The following is a 20839-nucleotide window of genomic DNA, read 5'->3' on the forward strand; positions in this document are numbered from 1 at the left end:
CCTTGGGAAGGCAGCCAGCATAATCAAAGACCTCTTCCAACCCCAGTTATACTCTCTTCCACCTTCCTCCATTGGGCAGAAGATATACAAGAAGAAAGTAAGGACTGCAGATGCTGGAGATCAGAGCTGGAAATGTGTTGCTGGAAAAGCACAGCAGGACAGACATCATCCAAGGAGCAGGAGAATCGATATTTCGGGCATGAGCCTGAAGAAGGACTCATGCCCGAAACATCGATTCTCCTGCTCCTTGGATGCTGCCTGACCTGTTGCGCTTTTCCATAACACATTTTCAGCAGAAGATATACAAGTTTGAACACATACCAACAGTTTTAAGAACAGCTTCTTCCATGCTGTTATCTGACTTATGAATAGACCTCTCACATATTAGAATTGATCTTTCTCTGCATCTTCTCTGTCGCTAGAAGACTCTGTTCTGCATTCTGTTTTGTTACCCTACTATAGATGAGATAAGATTCTCTACAGTGTGGAAATAGGCCCTTTGAACATAGAACATTGAAAAATAAAGTGCAGAACAGGCCCTTCGGCCCTCGAACTTTTTTCTCAGCTCATCCCCCTACACTATCCCAAAATCATCCATGTGCTTATCTAAGGATTATTTAAATCTTCCCAATGTGGCTGAGTTGACTACCTTAGCAGGTAGGGCATTCCACGCCCTTACGACTCTCTGCATAAAGAACTTGCCTCTGACATCTGTCTTAAATCTATCACCCCTCAATTTGTGCCCTCTCGTACAAGCTCACGTCACCATCCTAGGAAAAAGTCTTTCACTGTCTACCGTATCTAATTCTCTGATCATGTATGTCTCTATCAAATCCCTTCCTTAGCCGCCACCTTTCCGATGAGAACAGACCCAAGTCTCTCAGTCTTTCCTCATAAGACTTTCCCTCCAGACCAAGCAACATCCTGGTAAATCTCCTCTGCACCTTTTCCAATGCTTCCATATCCTTCCTGTAATGGGGCGACCAGAACTGTACACAATATTCCAAGTGTGGCCACATCTGCATTTTGTATAGTTGCAGCATGATATTGCAGTTCCGGAACTCAATCTCTCTTCCAATGAAACCTAACACACCGTATGCCTTCCTAACAGCACTATCCATCTGGGTGGCAACTTTCAGGGATCTATGTACATGGACTCCAAGATCCCTCTGCACATCCACACTACCAAGAATCTTTCCATTGACCAAGTACTCTGCCATCCTGTTATTCTTCTCAAAGTGTATCACCTCACATTTTAATTGCATTGAACTTTGGCCCAACAAGTCCACACCAACCCTCCAAAAAATGACCCACACAGACTCATGCCCCTCTGATTAATGCAACTAACACTATGGATAATTTACCATGATCAATTCACCTGACCTGAGCATCTTTGGACTTGTATACTTACATAAGGTTTAATTTCTCTGGTTTGTAGGCAAAACAATACTTTTCATTGTAATTCGGTAGATATGAAAATAATAAATCAAATCAGAATAAAAGATGACCCCTGGAGCAAGTGACCTGACAAGTGCTATTCTGGCCTCTTGTGCATTTCCAATTTCCTTCACCCCACTGTTGGCAATCATTCTTTTATCTTTGTGTGTCCAAAACTGTGGAAAACCCTCCCTAAACCATACAACCTGTCTACCTCCCTCTCCTTATAAGACTTTTGTTTAATTCACTGTGGGATGTGGGCATTGCTGGTTGGCCATCATTTATTGCATGTCCCTGGTTGCCCTTGAGAAAGTGGTGGTGAGCTGCCACATTGAACTACTGCAGTCCAGATGCTGTGGGTTGACCTACAATGCCATTAGGGAGAGAATTCCAGGATTTTGATCCAGGAACAGTGATATATTTGCAAGTCAGAATGGCAAGTGGCTTGAGGAGAACTTGAAGGTGGTGGTGTTCCCAGGTATGGTCGTGGATTTGGAAGGTGCCGTCTGAGGATCTTTGGTGAATTTCTGCAGTGCATCTTGTAGTTAATGCACACTACTACTGAGCATTGGTAATGTAGGGATTGGATACTTGTGGATGTAGTGCTAATCAAGTGGGCTGCTTTATCCTAGATCCTCATGACGGGCTTTTGCCCGAAACATCGATTTTCCTGCTCCTCAGTTGCTGCCTGATCTGCTGTGCTTTTCCAGCACTACTCTAATCTAGACTCTGGTTTCCATCATCTGCAGTCCTTGCTTTTTCCTTATCCTAGATGGTGTCAGGCTTCTTCAGTGTTGTTGGAACTGCACCCAGACAAGCATGATTTGGAGGTACTGGTGTTGGACTGGGGTATACAAAGTTAAAAATCATGCAACACTAGGTTATAGTCCAACAGGTTTGTTTGGAAGCACGAGTTTTCAGAGCACTGCTCCTTTATCAAGTGGTTGTGATACATGCAAGCAGTACTCCCATGTAAGCAAGAAAGGAGTATTCTGCCACACTCCTGACTTGTGCCATGCAGTTGGTGGACAGCGTTTGGAAAGTCAGGAGATGAGTTACTTGCCGCAGCATCTGACCTGCTCTTGAAGCCGCTGTGTTTATGTGGTGAGTTCAGTTGTGTTTTTGGTCAATGTTAACACCACTGATGTTGATAGTGGAGGATTCAGTAATGGTAACACCACTGAATGTCAAGGTGCAGTGGCTAGATTGTCCCTTATTTGTTATGGTCATAGCCTAGCATTTGTGTGGCACGAATATTACTTGTTACTTGTCAGCCCCAGCCTGGATATTAACCGGATCTTGTTACATTTGAACATGGACTGCTGCAGTATCTGAGGAGTCACAAATGATGTTGAACGTTGCACAATCATCTGTAAACATCTGTACTTCTCACCTTAATTTGGAAGCAAGGTCATTGATGAAGTAGAGTTTAGATCAGAGTGGTGCTGGAAAGGCACAGCAGGTCAGGCAGCATCTGAGGAGCAGGAGCTCAATATGGTTGGGCCTAGGACATTACCCTGAGGAACTCCTGCAGAAATGTCTTGGAGCTGAATTGACTGACCTCCAACAACTGCAACCATCTTCCTATGTGCCATTATGACCCCATCCAGCCCATTGAATTCAATTTTACTGGGGCTCATGGATGCCACACTCAGTCAAATGCAGCCTTGATGTCAAGTGCTGTCACTCTCACCTGCCCTCTGGAATTCAGCTGTTTTGTCCATGTTTGAACCAAGGCTGTAATGAGATCAGGAGTGAGTGGCCCTGGCAGAATCAGACTGGTCATTACTGAGCAGGTTATTGCTGAGCAGGTGCTGCTTGATAGTACTATTGATGACACCTTCCATCACTTTACTAATGATCGAGAGTAGACTGATGGGGCAGTAATGGGCTGGGTAGTATTCGTCCTGCTTTTTATGTACAGGAAATACATTAGCAATTTTCCAAACTGTTTTTATATGCCAAAGTGTTCTAACTGTACTGAAACAGTTTGGCTCTGGGAGCAGCAAGTTCTCGAGCACAAGTCTTCACTACTATTGCCAGAATGTTGTCAGGGTCAATAGCCTTATCCAGTATCTCTACTGCTTCTTGATATCATATGAAACAAATTGAATTGATTGAAGATTGGGATCTATGATGTTGGGGACCACTAGAGGAAGCTTTACTTTAAAACCTACCTCCTTGTCCAGCCTTTGATTGTCTATTCTAATAACTCATCATTGGCTCAGTTTTGACCATTAACTTTCCTGTGGCGTGCCTTGGGATGTTTTGCTACAATAAAGGTATATTAATGCAAATTATTATTACTGCTGTTTTGGGGTCAACTCCCAGCCTTCATATGAAAGTATAAGTAGTGGATTTAGTTGGTATGGTGGGATAATGCTTTAAAACCCACATTTGTCTGTATTCTATTTATGCAACAGTTGCCCATTGAAACATGAACAGTCTGAAGTTCTTGGACAAATTTCATATTCAAGTAGCATAGTGGCAAATGCAGTCAGTTGCAAAGATCCATCTCTGATGAGATGTCTCTCACCAACTGTCCAGTGACAGTCACGAAGATGATTATATAAGTGCCATATCTGGTGTCATTGCTGCATTAATGTTTGCCCTGCCTAGTGACTGTCTCAGATCACTATCCATTTGTTGTTGAAGCAAGATGGCAACCAACAATATCCCTCTGTAACTGTCAAATCTGGTACATCACATTGTTGAGAGTTGATTTCATGCAGATGCACTACTTTGAAACTTTTTTAAAACACATTTCACCTGTCTATCTGACAATGACATGAGTCAAACTGAGCGGTGAGTTGCATGGCAATAGTAATCTGTTATATTGCAGAATAAGGGTGAGATAAGAAGTTGGAGTTTTTTTTATGAACTGCATGTGTCTTATACATCTCTTATATACAGAAAAATAAAAACTTCTTCTAAATTTGCACATTCAGCTGATTACAATTTAATCAATGTTGAACCAAAGATTAAGTGCCTGTAAGTATCAGGTCAGTTACTGCCTCTTTCTCAGTTTTTAAGATGGTTTTGGTCCCTTTATTTAAGAAAAGATACTATTTCATTGGACACAGTTCAGAGAAGGTTGATCCCCAATTTGGAGGGATTGTCTTATAAGTAAAGGCTAAACAGATTGGTACTCCACCGAAGGTCAGCAGGATGAGAGTGATCTCATTTAAACATAGAATTGTTAAGGTGCTTAATAGGGTCACTGCTGAGAGGATGTTTCCCCTCATGGAAGAGTCTAGGACCAGAGGGCGTAGTCTCAGAATAAAGCAATGCCAATTTAAGACTGAGATGAGGAGAAAGTGAGGACTGCAGATGCTGGAGATCAGAGTTGAGGGCTGAAAAAGCCCAGCAAGTCAGGCAGCATCTGAGGAGCAGGAGAATCGACGTTTTGGGCATAAACCCTTCATCAAATGAGATGAAGAATTTCTTCCCTCAGAGGATTGAGTGTCTTTTGAGCACCTTGCCACAGAGAGCTGTGGGGGCAGAGTCCTTGTGTATATTTAAGACGAAGATAGATAGACTGCGAAAAGTGGATATAAGGAATGTTGGATCAGACATGACCCTATTGAATGGCAGAGACTCGAGACGTCATTACCATTTCTTATGGTCTTATGAATGTATAACACCTGATTATGATAGACATGTGCTTGGCTGCAAGTTTCAGGTGCTCAACATTTTTGTGCATTTTATGTATTGTAAATAACTACACAGCATCTGAAAAGGTGCTGATTATGTACTTACGATTTCAATTGCTTCCAGGTCGAGCACCTGAAACAGGAGACCTGTGTTTAGACAAAGCTGGGGTCCAAATTAATCCAGAAACTGGGAAGATCATTGTCGGTGCCAATGAAGAAACTTCTGTTTCCCACATCTATGCAATTGGAGATCTTGCAGAGGTAAGACACGATCCAGCTGTTACAATCAATGGCTTCATTTGTTATAGTTGTTATGAAATGTATTGAAAGGAAAGGATAAATTGGTTGCAGGATCTGTGTACTTTTGATGCACTCTCATTTTATTGGTTTTGATGTTCAGTGCTGCAGTACTTGCTTATTCACAGCTGAGGCTGATAAGTATTCACATTTCAGCACCTTCAAACCCAATGCATAAATTATTTGGTAATTGACAGTGTGTTACTTGTAATCTAGAAAGCGTGTCTTCTGGATAATGCAGTCTACCTCAAACATCCCAGGCAAAAAGCTGAAGATACATTGCCAAATGTGAAAATTAAAGCATAGGAGGACACTGGTTGTCTGAGGGAGATGTAGTCAACTTTGACCAAACTGTCCTTGATGGGTTAAATATATACAGTCAGGATAAACATACAAGGCAAAGCAAACCAACTAATGTTTTGGACAGTGCAACCTGATGCACTCTTTCCTGTGATATGGAATGTCATAACAGTCAGCAACAAAATGGAACACAAGTAAATAATCCTACTATTCAAGAGGGATTGAGATCATTTAACTTATTTTGTTTAATAGGGTCGACCAGAGCTCACGCCAACAGCTATCAAAGCCGGCAAGTTACTGGCACATCGTCTTTTTGGTAACTCTACTGAATTGATGAACTATGACAATGTGAGTAAATCTTATGGATAAATGCTTTAGCAAGTGATTTAAAAGAGGTTGTCTCTCAGTCAATGTATTGAAGAAATGTTTTAACTGTGTGTGCATGTGTAATAGCATATTTACATGAAGTACAATTAAACATAGCTTTGTTAGTTAATGGAATGGCAGAAAGTCTCTGTAGTTGGATCCGCTGTCTTTTTGGCAGATGAAATATGTGCTCGATAAAGAGTTGCTCCTCACTTCCTGGTTCAACTATGCAATTACCCATTATCAGGGTCTCCGCCAGCTGGCCCACTTTTCATTGGAAAGGAAGATAAAAATTCTTTAACATCTTTGGACCCCAAAGTAATTTATAATCCATGAGCATTTTTGAAGTGCAGTCACCCCTACTTTATATAAAAAGAACTATTGCACACAAGCAGCCCTAAGTAAAACGACGACCATTGGCCAGGCTACTTAAGGTGAGTTCCCCATGCTCCTCCTCAAAATAATGCCAATAGGTCTTCTACATCCACCTGAGCAAAAAGTTGCAGTGATTTTGGGTGATGATGATGTAAACTTAATGTATAACAACATAATTGGTAACATGATTAGTAACGGGATCAAAGGTTACGGGGAGAAGGCAGGCGAATGGGGTTGAGAAACCTATCAGCCATGATCGAACAACAGAGTGAACCTGACAGCCAAATGGCCTAATTCTGCTTTTTTTTAATAAGTAGTATAGGACAGAGGGACCTAGAGGTGCAGGTACATAATTCTTTGAAGTTTGCGTCACATATAGACAGGGTGGTGAAAAAGGAACTTGGCATGCTTGCCTTCATTGCTCTATCCTTTGAGAAGAGGAGTTGGGAAGTCATATTGAGGTTGTACAGTACATTGGTGAGGCCTCTTCTGGAATACTGTGTCCAGTTCTGGTTGCCCAGTTATAGGAAGGATATTATTAAACTGGAGAGGGTTCAGAAAAGATTTACCAGGATGCTTCCAGTATGAAAAGTTTAAATTATAAAGAAAGGCTGGATCGTTTTTCACTGGAGAGGTGGAGGTTGAGAAGTGAATATAGAACATAGAAAAGTACAGCACAGAACAGGCCCATCGGCCCATGATGTTGTGCCAAGGATTAATCCTAATGTAAAATAAAATAATCTAATCTATGCACTCCTCAATTCACTGCTGTCTATGTGCATGTCCAGCAGTCGCTTAAATGTCCCTAATGACTCTGCTTCCACCGCCGCCACTGGCAACGCATTCCATGCATTCACAACTCTGCGTAAAGAACCTACCTCTGACATCTCCTCCATACCTTTCTCCTGATATCTTAAAACTATGACCCCTCGTGCCAGTCAATCCTGCCCTGGGGAAAGTTCTCTGGTTATTGATTCTATCCGTTCCTGTATTATCTTGTGTACCTCGATCAGGTCACCATTCTTCCTCCTCCTCCTCCAGAGAGAAACGTCTGAGCTTAGTCAACCTCTCTTCATAAGACAAGCCCTCCAGTCCAGGCAGCATCCTGGTAAACCTTCTCCAACGCCTCTGTATCTTTCCTGTGGTAGGGCGACCAGAACTGGACACAATATTCCAAATGTGCTCTCACCAGGGACTTGTAGAGCTGTAGCAAACCCTCACAGCTCTTAAACTTGATCCCCCTGTTAATGAAAGCCAAAACACCACATACTTTCTTAACAACCCTATCAACTTGGGTGGCAACTTTGAGAGATCTATGTACTTGAACACCAAGATCCCTCTGTTCCTCCACACTGCCAAGAATCCTGTCTTTAATCCTATATTCAGCAATTAGGTTCGACCTTCCAAAATACATAACTTCATATTTATCCAGGAAGAACTCCAATGTGCAAAAGCCCTCGAGACTATCAACAGCACCTCCAACCTTTGTGTCATCTGCAAATTTACTAACCCACCCCTAAACCAAGTCACTTATAAAAACTATAAAGAGCAGAGGTCCAAGAACAAAGTCAACACTGACCTCCAGGCAGAATGCTTTCCATCTACAACAACTCTCTGCCTTCTGTCAGCCAACCAAATCTGAATCCAGATAGCCAAATCTCACTGTACCCCATACCTCCTGATTTTATGAATGTGCCTACCATGGGGAACTTTATTAAATGCCTTGCTGAAGTCCATATACACCACATCCACTGCTCAACCTTCATCAACCTGTCTTGTCACCTCCTCAAAGAACTCAATAAGATCTGTGAGGCATGATCTGACTCTCACAAAGCCATGCTGACTGCCTTTAATCATGCTATGCTTTTCCAAATAGTCATAAATCCTATCCCTCAGAATTCTTTCCAAAACCTTGCTGACCACAGGCGTAAGATTGACTGGTCTGTAATTGCCAGGGATTTCCCTATTACCTTTCTTGAAAAGAGGAACAACATTTGCTTCCATCCAATCCTCCGATACTACTCCCATGGAGAGTGAGGAAGCAAAGGTCTTCGCCAACAACTTAGCAACCACCCTTCTCGCTTCTTGAAACAGCCTGGGATAAATCTGGCCTGACCCTGGGGACTTAACAATCTTAACATTTGCCAAAATTTCTAGTACATCAACTTCATTAACCTTGATCTGTTCAAGCCGTATCCCAGCTCCTCAAAATTCTCATTCACAACAAGGTCCCTTTCCTTAGTGAAAACCGAAGCAAAAAACTCATTTATGCCTTCCCTATCTGCTCTCACTCCACACACAAGCTGTCCCTAAGCTGTCTCTGATCGGCCCTATCTTCTCCCTAATCATTCTCTTATTCCCCACATATCAGTAATATGCTTTTGGGTTCTCATTAATCCTTCTTGCCAAGGCTTTGCCGTGCCTCCTCCTGGCTCTCCTCGTCCATTTCTGAGCTCCTTTCTAGCAAGCCTGTAATCCTTTAAAGCTGTGCAAGGATCTGCTAGCTCCTTGTTTTCTCCACCTTACATAAGCTGCCTTCTTCCTTTTGACGAGAAGCTCCTCTGTTCTCTTTGTCCAAGACTCTTTAATCTTACCTCTCCTATCTGTCTCAGAGGGACAAATTCGTGCATCACTCGCAATAACTGCACCGGGTACAGTCTCCACATATCTGCTGTGCCCTTCCTATGGAACAGTTGAGCCAGTCTGTATTTCCCAACTCCTGTCTGATAGCATCAGAGTTTCCTTTTCCCCAATTAAATATCTTCCCTTGGTAACTGCTCCTTTCCCCCTCTATGGCTATGGTAAATGTGAGGCAGTTGTGGTCACTATTACCTAAGTGTTCTCCCACTGCAAGATCTGACACCTGTCCTGGCTCATTGCCAAGCACCAAATCCAAAATGGCCTCCCCCATCGTCAGCGTGTCCACATTCTGAGTGAGGAAACCCTCCTGAACACCTGACAAAAACTGCTCCATTCAAACCATCTGCACTAAGGAGGTTCCAGTCAATATTGGGAAAGTTGAAGTCACCCATAACAACAACCCTACTACATCTACATTTTTCCAAAATCTGCCAGCCTCTCTACTTCAATCTCTCTACTGCTATTAGGGGGTCTGTAGAAAACCCCCAGTGTGGTGGCTGTTCCCTTGCTGTTCCTAACTTCCACCCAAACTAACTCAGTAGACAAACCTTCCTCAACAACCTTCGTTTCTGTAGCTATGATGCACTCTCTGATTAGCAATGCTACACCCTCTGATTAGCAATGCTACACCCTCGTCTCTTTTTCTACCTTCCCTGTTCTTTTTAAATGTTCTAAACCCTGGAACATCTAGCAACCATTCCTGCCCCTGTGAAACCTACATCTCTGTTATGGCCACAACATTATAGTCCCCAAGTACTGATCCATGCTCTAAGTTGTGACCTTTATAGAAGTTTATAAAATCATGAGGGGTATAGATAGTAATTGTCTTTTCCCTAGGATGGTGGATTTTAAGACTAGGGGGCACATTTTTAAGGTGAGAGAGATTTTAAAAAGACAAGGGACAAGTTTTTTATACAGACAATGGTGTGGAATGAGCTTTCTGATGAAGTGGTAGATGTAAATACAATTTAAAACAATTAAAAGACATTTGGATAAGAAGATGAATAGTAACGATTTGGAGGGATATGGGCCAGGAGCAGACAGGTAGGATTAGGTTAGTTTGAGAATAAGTTCAGCAGGGACTGGTTGGACTAAAGGGTCTGTTTCCATGCTATGTGACTCTATCTAACCTATCACTAGTTTTTGCTGCTTTTTATGATTCGATACTCTTCTTGACTGCTGGCATTAATCAGTTGTGGCCTTTCCTTCTCAGCAAGTCCATCTTTTTGACCGGAATACATTGTTGCTGAGTGTTTTGAGATATTTGCCTAAACATCTGCTACTCATCCATTGACCTTCTTCCAGCCTGCTTAAGACAACTCTTCCTTCATTATCTCTGTAATTGCCCTTAGTTAACCTGAGGACACCAGTTGAGATCTGAAATGTTTGTTCTTGAGCTAAATTTGAATTTATCACATGTTCTGATTGCTAGCTCCCGAGAGGTCCCTTAACTACAAGGTTTGTTATTAATCCAACTTCATTACAAATCTCTGATCTAAAATAGCTTGCTCCTCGACAAATTCTGCAGCGTATTGCCTTAAGAAACTATACATGATGCACATTACAAATTCGTCTTGCGTGTTGTCCTTGCCCATCTGATTTTTCCTGTCAATATTCTTCAAATACCCTTGAATACTGAGCTCCTTGATTCGGTCACCCTGCAAATACATCTCTGTAACATTATTTATTTCTTTGTGTCATCAACTCATTTATCTTATGTGCGATGTGCATTTAAATAAAGAGCCTTAAGCTTTGACCTTTTACCATTATATCTTTAATTCTAATTTCTGCTGCACTCTTCTGCTGTTATTTCTGCCCTTTGTTACTCAACTCTGCACCTCTGCTCTCTTGTTTCTTTTTATTTCTTAAACTTCCCTTCAGTTGAATCCCAGTTGGCTCACTCCCCCATGCTCAAAAACAACACCTCTGAGAATACAACACTTTTTCAGATTGCACTAGAGTGTTGTGCTCAAGTCCTAAAGTGGCCTAAGCCCGGAACCTTGCAACTTGGAGGTAAAATGCTCCCCCACTGAACCAGCGGATACTGTGATAACTTTTATCTAATAGCTTAATATTTCTGTCCAGTTGAAATGCTTGATTTGTATACTTAGGTTGCCACAACAGTTTTCACGCCATTGGAGTATGGCTGCGTAGGTCTGTCTGAGGAAGAGGCAGTACAACAATATGGTGAAGACAATATAGAGGTAGGAAGAGTAAAGGTCTATTTTTCTGTATTGTAAGATTCTCTTAATCATTTGATTGCCTTGTATACGTTTCATGTGTGGGAAGATTTAGACAGACGTTTCCTGCCAGAGGGACAAGACCACGTCATAAATGGAGCTTGAGATTTGTAAATTAGTGAGAACTTAGAACTTTTACCTATATGTGATACAAAAGCTTTCTGATTTGCATGTATGACTTTCAAGGATGGAAACTAAGTCAAAGAGAAATTTTCAGGAGTGTCTTCATAACACTGTTGTCGTATTAATTGATACTTTTAAGGAAAAGCTAGCTGAACACTCAGGTAGGAGATAAATGGAAAGCTTTGCTAATGTAGTTAGTTAAAAATGCACCTTAAATCTAGTATGAAAGAGCAGGGCTGAATTGACAGTTTTGGTATTGTGCATTCTAGACAATTGTAGATTTTAAGTTCTTTTCTCATAGTAAATAATTCCCAATTACCTGGTGCAGACTACATGCTAACAATTGCAGAATCACTTTGATTGAGCTATATTTTGTAAAGATTGTAGTTGTCTCTCTGTAGTTCAGTGAGTTGTTCAACAATATGGAGGTAATGGCGTACTGGGATTATTGTTGGACTGTTAACCCTGAGAACCATATAACGTTCTCAGGACATAGGTTAGAACCTCGCCATGGTAGATGATGGAATTTGAATTCAATAACTATATGGAATTAAGAATCTAGTGAGGACCATTAATCCATTGTCAATTGTTGGAAAAACCCATCTGGATCACTAATGCCCTTCAGGGAAGGAAACTGCCATTCTTACATCTGCCATCTGGCCTACACTTGACTCAAGACCCACAGCAAATGTGGTTGACTCTTGACTACCCTCTGGGCAATTTCGGATGGGCACTAAATGCTGGCCTAGTCAGCAATGCCCTCATCCTGTGAATGAATAAAGAAAAAAAAAACAAATCAAGCAAAATATAGGTTCAGAATCACGCACTAATCTGTAATTTAGATTACATCACTCTGGATACTGGTCCCTGCACAATTGGGTTATGGAGCTAGATATTCTATTAAGTCATAAATCACACAACACCAGGTTATAGTCCAACAGGTTTAATTGGAAGCACACTAGCTTTCGGAGCGACGCTCCTTCATCAGGTGATAGCTCCGAAAGCTAGTGTGCTTCCAATTAAACCTGTTGGACTATAACCTGGTTTTGTGTGATTTTTAACTTTGTACACCCCAGTCCAACACTGGCATCTCCAAATCATGACTATTAAGTCATGATTGCCATCTGGTGGACTCCTCTAGAACTGAACTTAGATGAATTTTGGGAGAGAACAAGATGGAATTTGGGTATGTTCCCTCTGTAGCGGAGTAGTCTTCTGTGTTCCACATTTGAAGGTATGCATGGAAGGATTCACAGTTTAAGGGAAGGTCCAGAAAATATCTAATGCTTCTACATCAGTGTTCTTGAAGCTCCTGGGCCAGGATTCTGAAGGACAAAAATTTAAAATGCTTTTTTTTTCTCTGTGGGAATCCACTAAATTAGAAGTTCTACAAACGCCAAATTGAGAGCCTTAGTTTGTCTTCTGGTGATTAATAAAATGAATATATTTTGCTGAATAGTTCTTGAATCATGTCATATGGAAGAAAGCCATTCAGTCAATCTTGCCTGTGCTTTGAAAGAGTTAACCAATCAGGTCTTTCCCATAGCCTACAAATCATTTCTCTTTTCAATTGTAAGTCATTTTTTTTGAAAGATGAGAATGAAACAGCCTCTTTTAAGGAGTAAACCACTTGCTGAATTAAATATTTTTAAAATGTCTTCCTTTTCACCTACTACGTTTGCTCTTTATGTTCTCTGGTCATCGACTCACCTACCAGTGGAAATAATTACAGCATGTATAAAAATCTCTCAGTTCTGAAATGCCTGTACTGAGCCTTCCCTTATCCATCCCTGTTGTGGAAAGAACAATGCCAATTTCTCAAAAATTCCTTCCTAAAGTTTGGTACAGAATTGAATGTAAGACTTCAAGCGAGGCGTAACCAATAATTCAGCAAGGTTTACCAGAACCTACTTGCTTTTGTACTCCATTTGGGACTTTTCCCACTAAGTAGGAGGATTAGCTCTGGGAAATAGGATGCTTTTACTTTTGTACAATGTGGAAACACTAAGTACTTGTAAATGAGGTTTGCAACTGATTAAGTGTAGGGCAAAATCTCACCCTGAGAGAAACAGCTGCATGGTGCCAATACCATATTTCCATTTCATGTGCCAGACATTTTTGTGGCTTTGTTGTGTGAGACTGTGAGCTACTGAGGAATTGTAGACAATTTAGTGTTTTGGACCTGTGCCAACAAAGAGGTGAGACTTTCCATATGCACTATACCTAAGAAGGCCTACTTTCATGAAAGGGGAGAATTTCATCTGGCCTGAAGTCTAATGTTGGTTTGAGTGCCTTTTGTGTCCCCATTGTGTCTTAAAACGGTTCATAGTCAGTGAAGTACTTAGAAATTACGGCTACTATTGTATGAGATGCAGCAGTCAATTTATATATAGCAAGGTCCCACAAACAATAATGGCCAGAAAATGTATTTCAGTGATGTCTGGTTGAAGGATAAATACTGGCTTGGACAGTGGAGAGAACAGCCCTGTACACATGTTGAAATATATCCACCAGAAAGAACAAGGAAAATTACAGCACAGGAACAGGCCCTTCAACCCTTCAAGTCTGCGCCAATCCAGATCCACTATCTAAACCTGTCGTCCATTTTCCAATGGTCTTTATCCCTCTGCTCCCTGCCCATTCATCTATCTGTCTAGATACACCTCAAATGATGCTATTGTGCCCAACTTGACCACCTCCACTGGCAACACCTTCCAGGCACCCACCACCCTCTCCAGAAAGAACTTTCCACCTTAATGCCTCTGAGAATACCCAACACTTCCTCCCTCCTTATGCTGAGATGATAGGGCTTATATTTAGCATACCCTGCAAAAAGCAATAGCCCCAACAGGGGCGTGGGGGGTTGCACTTACGAATTTTTTTGGAAGTTTTGTCCAAAGGCTGCTTCCTCCTAATAGCCTCTGGTTTAGGCATGATAACTGAATACAGACCTGTGCATTTTGTGAGCTGCAGTTGATGTATCAGCAGCATATGCTGTGGTCCCTATTTTCCGATATACATTAAATCACTGAGTTGTATTGCTGGAATATTCCTGCAAACTCCACTCAAAAGCTTTTCAGGATGGAGAACAAATTTTTGCAATTTTAGGGTTTACTTTCTACTCTGTTATTTTTTAAATAAATGATGTGTTTTTCCAATAATTGTTGTCAATATCAGGAAAAAGAATGGGACACTGAGTATACGTATGCCTTTTGCAACTTTTCAGTCCTTCAAGCTTCAAAAAATGCGTTAATTCAGACAAACCAGGTGCTTCCCTCACTTAAATTCAGTTAAATTTTCAAAAATAAATGTGTTGAATTTTAAAACAAAACTGCCTCCAATTATCTCATGCGATCATCTGTTATGTTGGCAAATAGAAATTACCAACAATCCAATTTCTAACAGCTGTCAGACACAAACACTCCTGCAGACACACACAGTATTTCCTCCTTTAAATATTTCTCAATTTTAAAAAGGAAACCAGTTCAAATTTGAGAGCTATAGTTTCAGCCTGTGTTTTGTTGATAGTAATTAGTATGTTTGTTTTTTCAGTTGAGAGAATGGCAGACGGATAAAAGGGAACAAAGAAATCATAAAACATCAGTCTATACTGATGCCTTGGAAAATCGCAAGCCCTTTTTTGCTACATATGGGATTCCTTAACAAATGCTGTCTATTCTAGAGTTTACCCCCATTCTCACTGCTGACCGCCATTAACACTGAGCCATCCCTCTCTTAAATCCAATCTCAAGTAACCTGCCACAGTCTTGCTAAATTATTGGTTGTCCCACTCCTTGATGCCAGATACACCACCAATCATTGATCATTTTCACAGAACAGGGAATCAGGCTATGAAATTCAATTTCTAATGCTAATCTGCTGTAACAAGTGTACACAACAATTGCCATTATACATGTGGACAGGGATTTGTAATGGAAATACAAAAATAAGGACAGAATATGGTATTAAAATGGCTACTAAATTACATGTGTGTATGTATACACTTTGTTTGCATTTCCATGACACATTCGTAGAAAATATTGTTGAAATATTAAGTATAAGGAACTTAATGTCAATTTTTCCATTATAATTTTTGCATCAACATTTATTATGGTAAATGCTGATGCAAGCTTGTAACACTGTAATTATACCCTTCTATTAGTCAAGGCCCTGCAGCAGCATCACCAGCAAGAGGATGACAGTTTCACACGGATAGTTCTTATTACTTGTGAATGTAAGAATCTGTAATGGAATTATAAAAATATGTAACATAAAATGGCCACTGTATTGTTTCTGTACTTCCTAAGCCATTTAACCCCTTCTCTCTAATTCTGAATGTGACATTTTGTCTTTAATCATCAATACAGCATGCATGACATTGCAAGGTATCACTATGACTATTTGCATACATACATATGCACCCATTTTATAATTATATATTTAGTTACTTAGAACTTGGGTATTGATGAAAAAAGATGCTTGATGAAAACTTTTTGTCTTACACTAATCAGGACAATTTGCAACAAATACCAGTGAAAAGGAAAAACAACATTTATACTGTACAAACTAGACTGAAATTATATATTTGTAATGTACATCTAGCTATATACACATGAATGCAAGAACAATTACATATATGCATACATAATATAACAAAAGCAAATGTAGGGCATGTGTTGTTTTACTATATCATCCTATTATTTTGACCTCTCTTTGGTTAGGTTTACCATGCGTATTACAAGCCACTGGAATTTACAATAGCTGAACGGGATGCTACCCAATGCTATATTAAGATGGTTTGCTTACGTGAAGGTGACCAGCGTATTCTAGGACTTCATTTCATTGGACCAAATGCTGGAGAGGTCATTCAAGGATTTGCCCTGGGAATAAAGTAAGATGAAAGGAATTAATTTCTATTTATAACAAAGCTAGCTTTAATAGAATATATTTCATAAATTATATGTTTTGTTACAACATGATCTTTTACTACTCAGTAGTGCTCTCCTTGTACTTCCATAACTAGTAGGACATATTTGAATTATGTCGGTCTAGTGTGCACACTTTTATTTCTTTGTGATTCTAAAATACAATGCTGCTGTACTTGTATTGCTTTGGAGTCAACTGCGTTCAGTTTCAGTGCTCATCAATTGTATTTAGGACTATGCAAACCTCCATTATAACCTCATAAGACAACCTCTTGCTAAGATTTACCAAATTATACTTTATGCAACATATTGCATTTTTGTGGTGCTTTATATAAACAGAAGACGTTACCAAAGGTGAAAAAATTGGTGGACAGTAATCAAGAGCAGAAAAGGGAAGAATGTGAAGGAAAGGAATTTTGCAGATTTTTTTTAAACTGTAGGAGGAGGATGGCAATGTGAGCAATGGCAGGGAGATTGGTAATGGCTATGAGAGATACCTCTAAATAGTGGAATAGAAATAGCATGAAGGAATGCAGTGAGGTGACCCGGAGATGTCAAGGATGTGAAGAAAATATTGTCAAAGAACTGTGGGTACAGCCATTACGTGATTTGGAAGTGAGCTCAAAGTGCTTGAATTTAATTTGTTGATGCAAAAAAACAAAGAAAACTTGGAAAATGCAAACTACGGAAATGCAGGAATCTGGGTGAAGTTGCATAACAACATGTAAATGTTTGGAGTGCAGCACATGTTAAATAATACCTGAGCATTCAAACCAGTTGATTCCCAATGTCTAGATTTGACCTTAAATCTACACAGAATCTTGTACATAAGGAGCAAGAGAGACAGAAAAAAACTTACGTTTTTTTCAAAGAAGAACTGTGATGCAAGAACTTCAGCCAGTATCATTCTAGCACCACCTTATGTACTTAGAGAAAATTAATATATCCTGAGAGACCACATTTGTCTACCTTTTCGTGAGTCATTGGTAAATTATATGTTTGTAATGCTCCCTATAATGAGTAGTTGCTGTTTCTTAAGAAGAATTATAGTCTTGTTGGCAGGGATAAAGAACACAATTCTTTTGTGCCAGACTTAGTGTGCTTTTATTTAAACTAGATCAAAATTTTGGCAATAATTTTAAATGTTGGTTTGTCCCAGCCATCCTACCCACCTCCAGAGCTGTCTGGAAGTCTAGTTATTAAAGATTCACTCCTTGTCACTCTTGGCATACATCACAACCTTATGTAAAGATATATTTGTCCACATATACATGTTTGGAGTCCAATGATGAATGAAGAGAAGATGTTTTCATACCAATGTAATAAATCTAGAAGAAAAATGAGTGAGGTAGGAAAGGTTCTTTGCTGCTAGAATTCACAGTTAAAGGAAAGATGAAGATAGTCATTACGTACATGAGGGACCAAGAAATTAGACATATTGATACGATGAGAAGTGGAAGGAAACTTGAATGGAGCATTCTGAGTAGGTGAAAATGTGGAATTAAGGTTGCAATTAGATCAGCCATGATCTTGTTGAATGGTGGAGCAAGCTGGAGAAGTCACTTGGCTTGCTCATGCCCCTAACTCACATGTTCATCTATATATTAATTATAGAACAGAATAATCTGTTTATTTGCTGTAAGTTTTATCACTTTGTAAGCTTCTACCTCTTTGTTCATTTGCCTTTTACCAAATATCTATTTCATTACAATTTAATCATGCATTTTTTTTCTAGATGCAATGCTACATACACTCAGCTGTCATCTACCATAGGAATCCATCCAACCTGTGCAGAGGATGTGAATAAACTAAACATCACCAAACGCTCAGGTCTGGACCCAACAGTCACAGCCTGCTGAGGTTAAATGTCATCCCTGAACCAACCAGCACACCACAAAACTCTACAGCACTTAAGTAAAATACAGTCTTGAGAAAAGTACATGTTAAATAATGCCATCAAAATTATATCCTGTTAATTTTTTATACTGTTTTGGGGATCTATTGAGTGAGTCTAATTATGAAAGTAGAATACAATTCCTAAATCAGCCAGCAGAGGGGAATGTTTGATTATTAAAAGTGGGTGTAAGTAATATTATCTCATAATTATCCAGAATGTTAAGATTTGTGTAAGTCAGTATTGCAAAGATGTGGAATGCCAATTGTATTTGTTTTAGCTAAAGTTGTAGAAGTTTTTGAGACTGCTTTACCGAAAGCATCTGCAGGTCCACCCTCTCAAAGCCAGCTGAACATTTCTGGAATTGTCATGCATTTTTGTTCTAGTAAAATAAACTTACCTGATAGTTTGGTTAGGTGCTGAGTGGTGCTAAACTTATCTGTTTTGCTGCTTGTGCATCTATCCATTCCCCTGCTCCAAGCAGCTTTAAATACATTCAAACCTGATTGGCCCAAACTGCCATCAGCTCCCAACTCAAAGTTTGGCAAAATCCAGGATTCTGGTGGGGCCTTGGTCCTAATGGTTGCCAATTTTAAGAGAATGTACCTTCAATTCTATACTGCAGGTGATAATGTTTTCAAAAAGTGTTCCAGTTCATAAACCAGAGTTGATGGTGTGCTGTTCAGGGATGACTGACGATGATAGTAAAAGTGGTTTGACTTTTGCTGTTAACTGACCTGACTAGTATGCATTTTGTACATTTAAATGTAAATATGATATGAACAAGAACTGTAGCCAGGCTGCATATGTGCCAGTTAATGATGACTTGTTTTTAAACCCAAATTATGGGATAGACTGGTCTGATGCTACTAGGCATTAAAATATGAAGTGATATTACAGTTTTGTCTGTTATTTGTTATTTGCAATGGTAAGTGGTTGAAGAAGTAAATCCGTATTGTATCATATTCCACTGAACCTCTCTGAGACCAAGTCCTGGTCGACAACGTCCATCTGAAATGCTTTTCAACCTTTTTCAAAGCTTCTTTCTAATATTCTGATGGGATGTGGGTGTCTCTGGCAAGGCTGGTATTTGTTGCCAGTCAGTAATTGCCCATGAACTAAGTTGCCATTGAACTAAGAATTCAAATGCCACCAGCTGCTGTGGTGAAATTTGAACCTCTGTCTTTAGAGCATTAGTCTGGGCCTCTGGATTGTTAGTTCAGTGACAATACACTGTACCATCATCTCCCCTGACTGATTTTAATTATGGCTCAGTGGGCATTTATGAAATAAGTTTGAATCATCACTCGCATATAGGAAGATGGTCGTGGTTGTTGGAATCAATCGTCTCGGCTCCAGGACATTTCTGCAGTTATTCTTCAAGGTAATGTCTAAGACCTAACCATGTTCAGCTGCTTCATCAATGACCATCGTAAGATTAGAAGTGGAGATGTTTAGTGATGATTGTGCAATGTTCACCACCATTCATGATGCCCCTGATACTGAAGTAGTCCATGTTTAAAAACGACAAGATCTGGTCAATATCCAGGCTTGGCTGAAAAATGGTAAGTAACACTCATTCCACACGAATGCCAAACAATGACCATCGCCAATAAGAACCGATTTAACCACTGCCCATTCATTTGTATTACTGAATTCCCCACTATCAACACTCTGGGGTTGCCATTGACCAGAGACTCAATTGGACTCACTATACAAACATAGCAGTTTCAGAAACAGGTCAGATGCTAAGAACACTGCAGTGATTAACTAATCTCCTGACTCTTCAAAGCCTATTCACCATCTACAAGGTACAAAGATCCTAAGGCAGCACCTTCCAATCACCCAACCATTTTCATCTAAAAGGTCGAGAGTAACAGACGGATGGGAACACCACCAACCTACAAGTTCTCCTCTAAGCCACTGTCGGTCCTGACTTGGAAATATATTGCCTTTCCCACATTGTCAATGGATCAAAATCCTGGAATTCTATCCCTACGGGCAGAGTTGGTCTACCTACAGCATGTCAGTAGTGGTTCACCACTACCTTCTCAAGGGCAAGTAGGAATGGCAATAAATGCTGGTCAACCAGTGGTGTCCAAGTCCTATGAGGGAATAAAAAGAACAAAAACGTTGTGACCTTCATACAAGTGGAATAGCTTTCGAGTGAACTTTAATCTCCTTTGATCAGAAGATCTGATGACCAGCACAATGTGCCACATGTTTCTGGCTATTGCTGGATCCATGAATTAAGTTATAAATAAAATACTATTAGCATTTCTCCATTGTTACTTGTTATCTCTAGATTTACCACTGTTGTAAGCAATCTCATGTCCAGTTCCTTATCAACACTAAACAGCTATCTTATGACAGCTTTTTCTGATCTAAGTTGAAAGCCAATTCTTGATGGTGAAGAGCACTGACTGGGAATGAAAGTTTTATTTCATTTTTCACTTTCTCATTGTTTTGCGTATGTTAAACTTTTCTGCAAAAATCAAAGTCAGTCTAGGTTCTTTTAAGAAAATCTTCAATTTATGAGCATAGATTGGATTTTGCGGTAGGAATAGTAGTTACACTAATTGCATTCAC

At 40.0% G+C, this 20839-nt stretch overlaps 1 protein-coding gene across 2 annotated transcripts in view; it reads left to right on the top strand.

Moving 5' to 3' along the window:
• The window catches only part of txnrd2.2 (thioredoxin reductase 2, tandem duplicate 2), an 83506-nt gene extending 64362 nt beyond the window's left edge, over window positions 1–19144 (top strand). For both annotated transcript variants that reach the window (XM_060843913.1, XM_060843914.1), the window contains exons 12-16: window positions 5215–5351; window positions 5940–6035; window positions 11180–11272; window positions 16153–16322; window positions 18092–19144. In XM_060843913.1, coding sequence (XP_060699896.1) covers window positions 5215–5351; window positions 5940–6035; window positions 11180–11272; window positions 16153–16322; window positions 18092–18215 — 620 coding nt within the window. In that variant the 3' untranslated portion in view covers window positions 18216–19144. The remainder of the gene's footprint in view (window positions 1–5214; window positions 5352–5939; window positions 6036–11179; window positions 11273–16152; window positions 16323–18091) is intronic.
• The last annotated feature ends 1695 nt before the right edge of the window (window positions 19145–20839 follow it).

The sequence above is a fragment of the Hemiscyllium ocellatum genome, chromosome 24 (assembly GCF_020745735.1).
Source record: "Hemiscyllium ocellatum isolate sHemOce1 chromosome 24, sHemOce1.pat.X.cur, whole genome shotgun sequence".
Taxonomy (NCBI): domain Eukaryota; kingdom Metazoa; phylum Chordata; class Chondrichthyes; order Orectolobiformes; family Hemiscylliidae; genus Hemiscyllium; species Hemiscyllium ocellatum.